Genomic DNA, 12,874 nt, shown 5'->3' with positions numbered 1-12,874 from the left:
TTTGCTACCGTAGCTTTTTAATGCTAATTTATGTGTTGCTTCCAGTTGTCTGGAATCACTTAAGTTTGTCCTCAAAATGCATCGGCAAGATAAGCCGCAAGATCATTTTCAGAAGGATTGTCTCATCAGTTGGCAGCAGTGAAACAGCCTCTGTCTGCTTGTGCATGAGCGCGTATCTTTGCATGTAGTGTGTAGGTGCCAAATGTGCTTCATATTTTGTGTGTGTGTGTGTGTGTGTGTGTGTGTGTGTGTGTGTGTGAGCACATGTAATCCACCATCTTTAACCCTGCCTTTTGTGTGTGTGTATTTCAGCTAATAGCCAGTTTGAAGAGGGAGATCCAGTCTCTGAAGGAAGAGCTGGCCATGAAGACAGGAGAACAGAGAGAGGAGCAGCTAACTGTGAAGGAGATCCAGAGGTATGTCACCTCCTCTTGCTCCCTGATTCCTCATCCCTTCAATCCAGTCAGTCTCTCTGCATAACCTAGCGTTGAAACAGACTTGGCCTATATTACTGATGTATGATTATTGAGTAACGTTACACCTAGGCTAAGCATCAGAATGAAGTGACTGAGGGGGCTGTTAAAAATCCGGAGAGGCAACTTTTTTTCATAAGATAAAATATATTGATTGAACCAGTCATCTCAGGACAGTGCAGACGCGTATAGTGCTGCGTTGGCCCCGTCAGCCTTCTAGGATGTTTACAGTGTGCCTCAGACCCGGGGACGAGAGCAGATGGTCTTTTTTAGATCTTTTTTTGTTATGCTCAAAACCCGGAGATTCCTGAGAAAATATGTTTCATGATTTATAAGTGTTTGGGGTTTGCCTCAAGTGCATACATAACTTATGCTGTTGGCCATGCACCGATGCTCGAGTTGAAACCTCATTCACCGAAGCTTAACCAGATCTAATGGAGTTCCCCAGGGCTCCGCTTCAGCCAGGACGGCTTTATTTCTGCTCCTATACTCAAATAGCAGAGGGACCCAGTCAGTCAGGGCCAGAGTTCAGGCCAGAGGTTCCATGGAACATCCCCCCTCCATGCTGATGTATTTACCGCACCTTAATCCCATCAGTCCGCCTTTTTAAAATTTCCTCTCTACCTGAGTGGTTATCCTCGATTTGCCCCTGTTTGAGGTCAAACTCACACAGGGAGCCTTTGATGATGTCTGTTGTGACCACATTCACTGATCATGCTGACTTTGTTGATGCCGTTTCCTCTCAGGTTTATGCATCGACTCATCCCCAGCACTGAGTGATTGCACACATCTTGGCTCATTTGGTGTCCTCAGGCATACAGATTTTTTACCTTCACAGAAGAGTATTCTGCTCCCTTCAGTGTTTCATTCCCATAAGAGCTGTCGTCAATTTTAATCCTTCCAAATATTCTATAAGTTTGCTTCTATTTTCTACTTAACATATCACCTTACACCTTCGGAAAAAACTATTTGGAAATTGTCAAATTCTGGCGTTTCAAAGATGAAGCTTTTTCTCTTACAAAATATTGTACATGGCACTGAAGGGCATTCTCCAGAAGCCAGCTTTGTATCACAAAACCACTGGTGTCTCGCGGGTTCCTGAAAGAATCACCGCTACGTTTGTTTTAAGTCCTTCGTCATGTAAACCCGGCGTGTTTTTGCGGCGAACAAATTTGCAGGGAAAAATAGAAACAGCACGTTGTCGTGCCTACATCGGATCCGTCTGGACGGCTGCCGTCTTTTCCAGTGGCCCGTTCCAGAGCTCCAAGAACCAATGTTTGGACTATCATCCAGTGATAGTTTATCAACGGTCCGGCCCAGTGGAGCTGGAACACACGTTTAAGTAAATAGTTTTCTTTTGACCAGAGCCACATTTTAAACATTGGATATAAATATTAACTGTTTGAGTGGCTGCTGTGCGTGTGATGGAGAGGGATTGTAACTTGGAATGTGGCACTGGTTTAAGCAAAGGTGGATCATTAGAGAGCATCTGCGTGTGTCTGTGTGTTTAGGGTGGAAGAGCTAGTCAAGGCCTTCCTGGAGGAACCTGATCTAGACGTGACACTGTCTTTGGGACCAGACATGAGAAAAATCCAGCACTGTTTCTCCCTGCTGAAGGTAATATATTTACACTATCTGCATGCACGTCTCCCTGTGTGACCTGGTGTTTGTTTTCCTCCTCTTGTCCATGAATAGAGCCACGGGTCATCACCATGCAGCATGGCAGCAGGAAACATCTTCTGTCCACGTTTGTATTCTGTTGGTTAGTGTTGGTGCTGGATGTTTATCTTCACCGTAGCACTGAGTGGCTGGAAGATATAGAGCACATCTGGTTAGTGAGGTGTCAGAACTCTGCACATCCATCAACCTGCTGACCAATCACCTCCTCTGTATAGCTCCCTCTACTGCCTCACTTTTCAATGAACTAAAATGCCCTTCCCTTTTTTAACGTGGTTAATAAGACTGCAGATGGTTACTGTATCATCAAATAGCAGCTAGAATCGTTTCACTTTATCTTCCCAGAAAAAGCTGATGATTAACATGCTCTTATCCTTAGGCCTAACCATAACCTGTAACTGTAAATCATATGCTTCATTCTTAAGGCTAGAAAGTGAAAATATTTGAAGATTCTTTGATGCCCAATTTCATCCAGTGCTGTTGATTTTCCCACGGCTTGCCTTAAGCCTAGACGCTTTGTTGTTTAGCAGGTATTTGCCATCTAATTAGAGACAAGGTGTAATGTGACATGCAATCATCAATGCCAGGTTTTCAGAATTGGCAGGCCAGCTAAAAAACTTAGCCAAGACAAATCTACGAACAAAACATTGGTCTAAACAAATTTTTTATGCTATATATGTCAGTGCAGTATTTTTGTTATGAAATAGTAATATAAATGAGTGTCAACAGATCAACAGAAAATTTCCCACCAGTAAGTCTATAGAAGCAAATAAGGGTTACTGATATTTTGAGCTTGTGAAATGATGTTCACAAATAAGTTCACCTTTTGTTCATGTGTGAAAAAAATTGCATGTATCTATCTGAAAGTGTGAATTTGTAAAAAAAACAAAAAATAATAATAACTTTATGAATGTGTAAAGTTTTGTAGCTGTAGAAATATTTTTTTGCTTATTTACAGATGAGAGCCTGCACATTCCAGAGGTAGTTGTGGCTATCCAGAAGGTTCATGTTTTGGCATAGAGTTGATTAGATCCATCCCCAGTAACTGAATTTAATTCCAATAGGTAACCTGTTTCATGTTTAATTTCTCACTTTTATAACAAACCACATTTCATGCAAATCTTTTTTAGATCTGAGCAAGTCACAGTTCGTTGTTGTAGAGAATGCTGCATCTCTCAAGCCACATTTGCTAGCAGATCTTGACCGCTCTAAAATGGCCGGCATGCTGACACAGCGGCCAATGACGCACCTACATTTCAATATCTATGCTGATTGGATAGTCAGCTGAGGCAAAACTCGTAGCTTGTCACATCCGCAGATAGGAAATCTATGTGTCCGTCTCTCAGACTTTGTGAAACCTCACTGTTGAAAATGTTCCTGCCCAAGTTGTAATTGAACATACAGAATATGTCTGTACAGCTACAAAAAATGTTTTACACATGTGCAAATTACATCTGTGTGCATAAAACTTACAGATGCTCAAAATATTTCTACATATGTACACCTGCAGGCTGTTAAATATTTTAATATTTAATATATTTTAATCATCACAGGCTCAAAATTTGAATGGCCGTTATTTGCTTGCATAGAATTTAAATGTTGTAAAAATCAACTTAGTTATCAAGGAAACACATTTTCTGGTTTCAGATTCTAAAGATTCTAAAATTGAACATTTGAAACTCTCCTTTGGGCTCTCTTCTGGAAAAAAAAAACTACTTACTTGGGGGGGCCACACCCATATCCCTGGTGGAGGCCGTTAATGTAGTCAAAAAGCTCCTGGGTGGCAAGGCGCCGGGGGTGGAGGAGATCCGCCCTGAGATGCTGAAGGCGCTGGACACTGTTGCGCTGTCTTGGCTGACACGCCTCTTCAATGTCGCATGGGGGTCGGGATCAGTGCCCATGGACATGGACGAGGCTCCAACCATTTGTCGAACCTCAGATTCAAGAGGAGCAGTGCGGATCCCGTCCCGGCCGTGGAACAGTGGACCAGCCCTCTACCCTCGCAAGACTACTGGAGGGGTCCTGGAAGTTTGCCCAACCAATCTACATGTGCTTTGTGGACTTGGGGAAGGCTTTCGACCGGGTCCCTCGGGGGTTCTTGTGGGGGGTGCTGCAGGAGTATGGGGTGCCAGACCCGTTGCAAAGGGCCATCTGGTCTCTGTACAACTGCAGAAGTCAGATACGTTCGTGGTGGGTGTTGACCTCCACCAGGGCTGTCCTTTGTCACCGGTCCTGTTTGTGACTTTCATGGACAGGATATCTGGGCGCACCCAGGGGGTGGAGAACGTGTGGTCCTGTTGGCCTCCTCGGATCGTGACCTCCAGCATTCACTGGGCCGGTTTGCAGCCGAGTGTGAAGCGGCGGGGATGAGAGTTAGCACCTCCAAATCTGAGGCCATGGTGCTTTGCCGTAAACCGGTGGATTGCTCTCTCCAGGTGGGGACAAAGTGCCTACCACAAGCGAAGGCGTTCAAGTATCTCGGGGTCTTGTTCACGAGTGAGGGTAAGATGGAGTGGGAGATTGACAGGCGGATCGGTGCGGCTGCAGCAGTAAAGCAGGCGCTACACCGGCCCGTCTTGGTGAAGAGGGAGCTGAGCCGGACGGCGAAGCTCTCAATTTACCTGTCGGTCTACGTTCCGACCCTCACCTATGGTCACGAACTCTGGGATGTGACCGAAAGGACAAGGTTGCGGCTACAAGCGGCCAAAATGAGTTTCCTCCGTAGGGTGGCCGGGCTCAGCCTTAGAGTTAGGGTAAGGAGCTCGAACATCAGGAGGGAACTTGGAGTTGAGGCGCTACTCCTTCGCATCGAAAGGAGTCAGCTGAGGTGGTTCGGGCATCTAATCAAGATGCCTCCTGTCCTGGGCGCCTTGCACTGGAGGTTTTCCAGGCACGCCCAGCTGGTAGGATACCCCGGGGAAGACCCAGAACACGCTGGAGGGATTACATCTCCCAGGTGGCCTGGGAACGCCTCGGGAATGAGCTAGAAAATGTTGCGGGGGAACGCTAACTGGATGTTGGTTAGTTCCGGAGCTCCCTCCATCGAGAGAATGCCCCTACAAAGTTCTCCCTTGTTTTTAATCACTCTTCCTCGTCTTTGCCTCCTGCGATAACGGGGCTATTTTTCTTTTTCCACAGTTACTCCGGTTCATTCACCGTCCGCCATGTCCCCTACCTGTCGATAGCTACCGGGAAAACAAAAGCGTTATCCTCCTCAGTTTCGAAACGCACTAAACTTGTGCCCTAAATGTTGCCATTTCCCCAGGAGATCGTACCCGATGGCAGACAGCACTGCATAATGAAAGCGAGGCTTATAGGGAACCAATCTATACACTGATGGTGTTATTATTATTTAGCCAAACATTGTGCAATCAACATTTACTTAATAATGACAAAGTTAAAGCAAAGACTAATTAATGATTCATTTGATAATGAAAGCGCTCATAGTTGCTGAAAGTAAGCTCATGTAGTGACCCGTTAATGAATGGGTCAGGAAACATATTTCCATCTACCCATTATTATACAACACATTGGGTTCAGACAAAATAAATACACTGTATGTGTTGTAATAATGGCTAATTTTTGAAACCACCGGGATGACTCATTTATGTCATATTTGTTTATAGAAGTGCAGTCTGGGCATTTTTCTGTTTTTGGCTCTATTCCCAATCCACTGACAATTTGTCATGCAGGCTGCTGTGGAAGAAATTTGCAATTTCGTGCTGTTTGCCAAATGTTGGTAGAAAACATAAACTCTTGAAGCTTTTTGTTTTGGAGAAAGTCCGATTGGTCACAGAGTGCATTCAACATTAGTCAAACAGCAGCCGCTGGCCCACTGCTGCTAAATGAGCGTAGGGAAAACACTGTTCCTGCGCTCCGCTTTGGTTGGATTTGGAGCAGATCGGGCCACCAGAAGCACTTCCAGATCCCACTCGAATGTCTGTTTATCTCTCCTTCAGTTTGTTATTATCCGCAAACTCTATCTCCTGTTCAGTTTACATTCCTCTGAGCATCACCCCAGTCACACTCCAACGGTTCTGAAGGAATTTGGATCTGGTTTGAATTTTATTCCTGTCCTTTTTTTTGTTCTCAACGCTCTTTCATGCTCAACACTCCGCTCGTGCAGCGCTGTGAGCATAGATGCAATCCACTGTCTTCTTCAGTGGGCCTCCATGCAGTGTACGTCCGGCCTCTCTCTCCATGTAGGAAAAACTCTAATCCTTTAACATGTTTTCCACCTGTCTTTAAGCCTGGTGTATCATTGAAATATGAGTTATATTACAGACAGGGAAAAGAGGGCGAATTTAATTCATGTTTGGGGAATATCACAGGACTAAGAAGAGCACCACTTTCCAGGATGATTAAAATGTGTTTTCCAGCTCGTTTACATTCATGGCATTAGATGGTTGTCTTTTTTCTCAACAGCAAACCCAAGTGTAGTAGATAGTAGGCTGCATTTACTTGTAGATGTTTATTAAGCTACAAAATATTTGTATGTCATGGAAACCCACTGACTTGCATTGTAATCAAGGTATGGCATTTTTAGATAGATAGATAGATACTTTATTAATCCTGCAAGGGGAAATTTGTTCACTACAGCAGCAAAAATATATTTAAGCAATCAAAGTAACGGAGTAAAAAAAACAAAACATTAAGTGTAAAAATGCACAGTAAATGTAAACCAGTTTAAAGGCATAACATTGCATATCTTTTACTCAAGCTGTCACTTAAAAATGCCATTTGATGGGATGCAATTCATCATCCAGATTATTTTATTATAGATTTTATATATATATATATATATATATGTGTATATATATATATATATATGTATATATACATATATATATATATGTGTGTGTATATATATATATATATATATACATATATATATATATGTATGTATATATATATGTATGTATGTATGTATGTATATATATATATATATATATATATATATATATATATATATATATATAGGCGACTGTGGCTAAGTGGAGAGCAGGGTCGTTCTTCAATCAATTGGCGGTTTGATCCCCGGCTCTGCTAGTCGCATGTCAATGTGTCCTTGAGCGAGACACTTCATTTTACCCCAAAATTGCTCCCATGGCTGTGCCTACGGTGTATGAGATAGTTTGATAGGCAGGTGGCACTTAGCCCCTCCCATCAGTGTGTGAATGGGTGAATGATGACAAGTAGTGTGAAAGCGCTTTGAGTGGTCGGAAAGACTAGAAAAGCGCTATACAAGTACAGTCCATTTACCATATCCCCAAAAATGAAGCCATTCTCTTAACTTCCGTTAAAGGTCAACAATCTTTCTTTTATGTTTTTTCTTCCAGATAATGATCATGGACAAGCAAAGTGGAGGCCATAGACATGGTGATGGGCAAGCATCACCAGCAGCACCAGTAATTCAAGAGAGCCCCCACTCTACAGCAGATGTGACCAAACTAAAGGAGATGATGAAGCAACGTGATGATGAGATCAGTATCCTTTTGACGTGATGCAGCTGATGGTTTAATTATTATGTTTTTTTCAGATAACTTCTTTAACAAAAACAATAAGTCTGTTATTGATCACCGGCCTATAAAAGTGTCTAGTGTTTTGCAGTGGTGCAAGTGTAAGAGGGACCCAAGGTTCGATTCCCTGTCGCAACATCTCAGGCTTGTTTGTGCAAATTTAAGACTCTGTTACTTCTCGCCCTTTTTACTTCCCCTGTGACTGTGGAACGTTGTAAGGCGGAACTGAAGCAGATTGCGTGGAAGTAAAAAGGTAAAGGTTAATAGGAGCAGCCGGCAACACCATGTATCAGAAGGGAAGCGCACTGCAGTCTGCACCCTCCTCAGTGCAAATCGGAAATTTGCATTCTAAATTGATAGAAAATGGGGAAAGATCTGCAAAAAATACATCAAGTAGAGTCGGCTTTTGAGTCAAAATTTGTATCTGCGTCCAGCCTCACAGTTTAATCACACCTAGTGTTGATAGTCAAATCCTCGTTAGCAGAAAGGTATTCATCTTGAAGTAAATCTGCCTCTGTTATTGCAAGGTTGGATTACAGCACTTCTACAAAATTCTGAAACGCAAGTAGTCTTGCATTCATGACCGGCACCCCCAAAACACACACAAAATGTTGCTTTAATCTGTACGTTCCGATAGATTCTCATCTAACGACTGCAGTTCATCATAATGACTGTTAATCATAATTATGGTATTTGCATTTTGAATATGATATTTCTAATAGCTTTATGGGATTATTCCCCCTCAACTCCTCTCGCTGTGGCTTGTCATTAGATCACAGCGCATTAGTTGGAAAATTGAGATGTCTGCTTGATTGTTTCGCCACAAAAACCTCAGCCCTCCAAAATAAATAGAATATTATCATGCAGATATTTCACCACAGAATTTCTTGGACTGAGTGTGTGTAATGTGAAATCCTCTTGTTTTTGTGGATTTTTCTCTCTCAAAATGGCATACGCTGGTTTTGACATGATGCAAACTTAATTGCCATTGTGCGTGTTTAAAAGCACATAGTTCGGCCAGTAATGCACATGAGCTACCGACCATATTCCCCATTCTTTCTGTGTGAAGTTTGTATATAAAGCTGCAGTAGCCTAAACTGTCAATCCCTCAGTCAGGGTGGTCTGTCTGCAGCAAGTAACACCATAGTCTGGGTTGACCGACGCTGCAGGGGTGACATCATTTCCAGCCAGAGTCCTAATAACTAACTAGATTCAGACCATTTCTACGACTTCAGCGTGCATTCGCTAGCTAATCACCATGCTTTCCATGTCTTTAGAACTGTTTCACCCCCCTACTCTGTTAAAACCGTTCCTGGGAGCCAAAAGGTTCCTGTAAGGTTCCTGTTGCTAAAGGCTTACTGTTCCCAGACTGAGGCTGAGTCCTCGCAGGGTTAATTATGCCAATTTCCCTTTAAAACAAAAAAGTTGTATCTCTACCTGCTGGCCCTGCGTGTTCCCATGCATGGGAGTGGGGCACCTGGTAGTGCTTAGTTGACTCTGCTAGGGTTATGACACATCCACCACTAACATGATGACAGAGCAACAAGGAGAACCAACAGAGACTGCTGACTTTAAAGAGCAACGTTGCATTTGCATGTAAAAATGCCAGCTAGCACTGGTTCTGCCACTGCGGTAAAATGTTGTTGTACAGTCAGTGTGTCTTGAAACTGTACTTGTACACCTGTGCCAGCATTCTACTGAAAATTTCAAAGTGGAGCTGCAATAGAGAGACACATCCATACCTTCAAAATGAGACGTACAAAATATCCATACTACATTTGCCAAAATACAAATCTTTTTTTACTACAGATACCACAGATGACTTTCATTAAATCACTGATGACCTCTTTTCTATGAATGAAATAAGGCAACTTAATTTTTGACAATTTATGTCATTTTGTAGCTTCCCAATGATTTTCTTTTAGTATTCAAAGCAGAACATTCACTTTTATTTTCGAAGTACTTATGTTTTAACGTCCAAATTTTCCCAAACTCTTCTAAAAACCTTTTTTTCCATGTGACCTGACGTAGGTTTCTGCATGATGACTCTGCTGCATGTACAATCTAAATAGGTCCTTATAGTCAGTGTATTACCTGCAGTAACTCAGAGGGAAGTCGGTACGCTCCCAGTTTGGAGAGTACTGGCGGGGAAGTTAAGCAATATACTGCTGTGGACGCCACGTTAGCTCGGATCTGAAAGTTTCACAGTAACACAAACTAACTCATCGGTCCAGCAGTAGACCAGGAACTCCTGTGTTATGTGAGGTAAATTACTCTTTTGTCAAAGGAGTCCTGTGATTTTTATATTACAGTGATGTAACTGCTTCAGTTCCCTGTCAGAAAGGGCTGTTTGAAGGCAAGTTAAAGCGGTGAAAATATTCTATATATATAATCCTGTCCACAGACACTTTCCCATCAGACAGCCCTTTCTGATGAGAGCCGAGGCCGTTTTTTATGCTCTCTTCAAAGCCATCAGACTTCCAGAACACAGGAGTATAAATACTGTACTAACCCATTCAGTCATTTCCAAAGTTAGCACAACAAACGTTGACTCAGCTACTGCTAGCGTTCACATTATTAATAACCTTACTGATTAGGTTACTGCGGTAACCTATGTCACTGCTTTTTGTTAATGGCAGAGGGATCTTTTCCATTTGAAAACTTGAGAAAAGAGCAAAGATCGACTAACCATTTAAAGGACCAGTGCGTATGACAGTGTATAATCCCCTGAAAAATTAGGGAGTGGGTCATCTACAGAAAGTCTGCCATGTTGCACAGCCATGTTTCTACAACAGCAAAGAACGGACAAGCCAAACACTGGCTCTAGAGAGGGCCTTTTAGGGTTTTAGGTTACCTGAAGGCCACCGACGTTCTCCAACACACTTGGAAAGGAACGGGGGAGCGGAGGAGTGTTGAGTTGGTTGCAATCTGCAACCTCACCCACTAGCTGCCACTAAATCCTACACACTGCTCATTTAAGAGTCTCTCACCCCAACGGTATCCCATTCACTAGATCTCTTTATTTAAATAGATCCTGGAGGGCAACTAGCAACATTCTTTAAAAAAGTTGATATTTAGAAGCAAGCTCTGAACTCTTGGTCTCTTGAGTCTACTGGTCTAAATATTGTCTTCTGGCACTGACAACGTTTTCAAGTAAAAGATGAATGGTAATACTCACAATTATCAGATTATTCCGTTTGATTTTCTCTTGGCTCACATGTAATCAATAGAGATTTGGCTAATACTAAATCAAAATTGCAACAGTAATAAGGCACAGAAGTTATCTCACGGCGTGTTTACTGCATTGGCAAGGGTTTCTTGGATCGTTTTAACAGCTCTGGCCATTGTTTCATTTGATTTCTTTTATCGAGACATTAGTGCTCCAAATTCCACTCAATCAAAAATAATACCGTTCAATTTATTGCTGAAAGACTAGGCAAGCAAAAAAAAAACCTCTTGGTCTCATAGCTGCAGTAGTTTATGAACTGGGCTGGAGATGTTTGGCTCCTTATTTTTAACCACACAAGTAGCATGGCTGTAGGGACTTTTGGTCAGCCAGTGAAATAAGTGGACATCTGCCTGAGGGATTGGCACAGACATTTGTCCCCAGACAATGCATCCAAAGGACATTCAGTGCCACCAGCAGTTTGACTTTTCTGCATTATTGGTGGAAAATAATTCTGGGGAGACAAAAGAGATAGCTGGGATAAGAACATTGTTTTAAATTGTTCTTTAATGCTTACTGTGTATATGTAATCATCATTACTTGCCGTCGTTTGATTGTGCCTTTGTGAGTCAGCCGTGTAGCTCATCCCAAACACTGTACCCAAAAAGAACAGAATTTAAAGTTGTCAAACAGAAATTCAGCCAAGAGTTTAGATTTGCTGCCAGCTGCGTGCTGTTTTAGCGTATATGCAAATTAGGGCTGATTGAATGAAGTGACCTCAATCAGTCCTTTTGCAGATTGGAAATGTTTGCCCGGTCTTGGGTTAAACTGATTATAGCTACATGAGGTTTATTTGAATTGTTTGAAGCAGGGTAGGGCTCAATAGAACAGGATACTGCTTTAGTTGTAAACCTACTCACCACTCAGTGCTCTGTTGACGCAGATGTTTACATCAGCATTGTCTTTGGTGTCGTTTGGACAACTGGCTTCAGTCTAGTGGGTTCTTTTGTTAATCTCTGTGTACTGCACATTGTATAAGTATCTGACACGCAAACTCTGATCTGTTTTGTATTCCAGCAATCATTGTGATTTATCTTGGATGCAATATAAAACATACACGTTTGAAAGATTTACAAAAGCAGTTTATTTGAGCTTCATCGACCACTCATCCCTCAGTTTTCATTCAGTTCAGATGTCAGTGTGTTCTGTCACCTATTCTAGTTACATTTCGCAATTTTTTTAATCACCATACTGATGCTCACCAGGTGAGCTAGAGTGCTAGAGTTGAGGACTATAAGATATGTCACATATGTCTGAGTATTATTTTATGGACCAAGGTTTTTGAAGGCTTCTTAACCAGCCAGTTTTCACTCTCAACTCCTCAAGTACCGTTGCTCACGCATAGCGCCACACCGAGGCACCTTCACTGTCTGCACCGGGCTTTCAACTAACTTACAATGTAAACCCATCCAACTCATTATTAGACAATCAGAGCAACTGACATAGTAGAGCAACGAAATTCACGTAGGGCGGGCGAGAGGAGAGGTTGGACGGGTCAAACAAACACAGGACTTTTACCCAGGAGACCGCTGTTTGTATCCCGTGTAAAATCAAATGTCAACTTTGACTTCTTTCACCTTGGTACGCAACAAACATAATTATTTTATCCCAAACCACACCCTTTTCTTAAACCCAATCAAGTAGTTTTGCTCCTTAAACCTAACAAAGTAGTTTTGTTTCTAAAAATGAAGTTAGCCTACAAGTATATTTTGAAAAGAAACTATGCATGTAACGAGTGGAAACTGACACGCCATCCCTGAGTCCAAACTGAGACTAGAGGTGAACCTAGTGGCCAGTTTGAGAATTGGGTGCAATGATTATTTAAAGTGTATTGTGGATCTTTAAAAGTGCAAAGAAAATATAATTGTGTGATGTGAAATGTTCCTTTAAATTCAATTGGTTCCAATTCTTGTAGAAGATGCTAACTCAACAGCTAGTGGATTGGCTTTTAGTAGCTTCACTCTAACAGTATTTTTTTT

The 12,874-nt window shown here is 42.1% G+C and overlaps 1 protein-coding gene across 3 annotated transcripts in view; it reads left to right on the top strand.

Moving 5' to 3' along the window:
• Positions 1 to 12,874, top strand: part of kif6 (kinesin family member 6) — a 70,700-nt gene that overhangs the window by 28,658 nt on the left and 29,168 nt on the right. For all 3 annotated transcript variants that reach the window (XM_068718074.1, XM_068718076.1, XM_068718075.1), the window contains 3 exons: positions 313 to 416; positions 1,985 to 2,090; positions 7,490 to 7,637. In XM_068718074.1, coding sequence (XP_068574175.1) covers positions 313 to 416; positions 1,985 to 2,090; positions 7,490 to 7,637 — 358 coding nt within the window. The remainder of the gene's footprint in view (positions 1 to 312; positions 417 to 1,984; positions 2,091 to 7,489; positions 7,638 to 12,874) is intronic.

The sequence above is a fragment of the Cebidichthys violaceus genome, unplaced genomic scaffold (genome assembly GCF_023349555.1).
Source record: "Cebidichthys violaceus isolate CVI_PGR_0920_01 unplaced genomic scaffold, fCebVio1.0.p SCAF_22, whole genome shotgun sequence".
In the NCBI taxonomy this organism is placed as follows: domain Eukaryota; kingdom Metazoa; phylum Chordata; class Actinopteri; order Perciformes; family Stichaeidae; genus Cebidichthys; species Cebidichthys violaceus.
The sequence above is the reverse complement of the archived record's forward strand: the minus strand, read 5'-3'. Positions and strand labels throughout refer to the sequence as shown.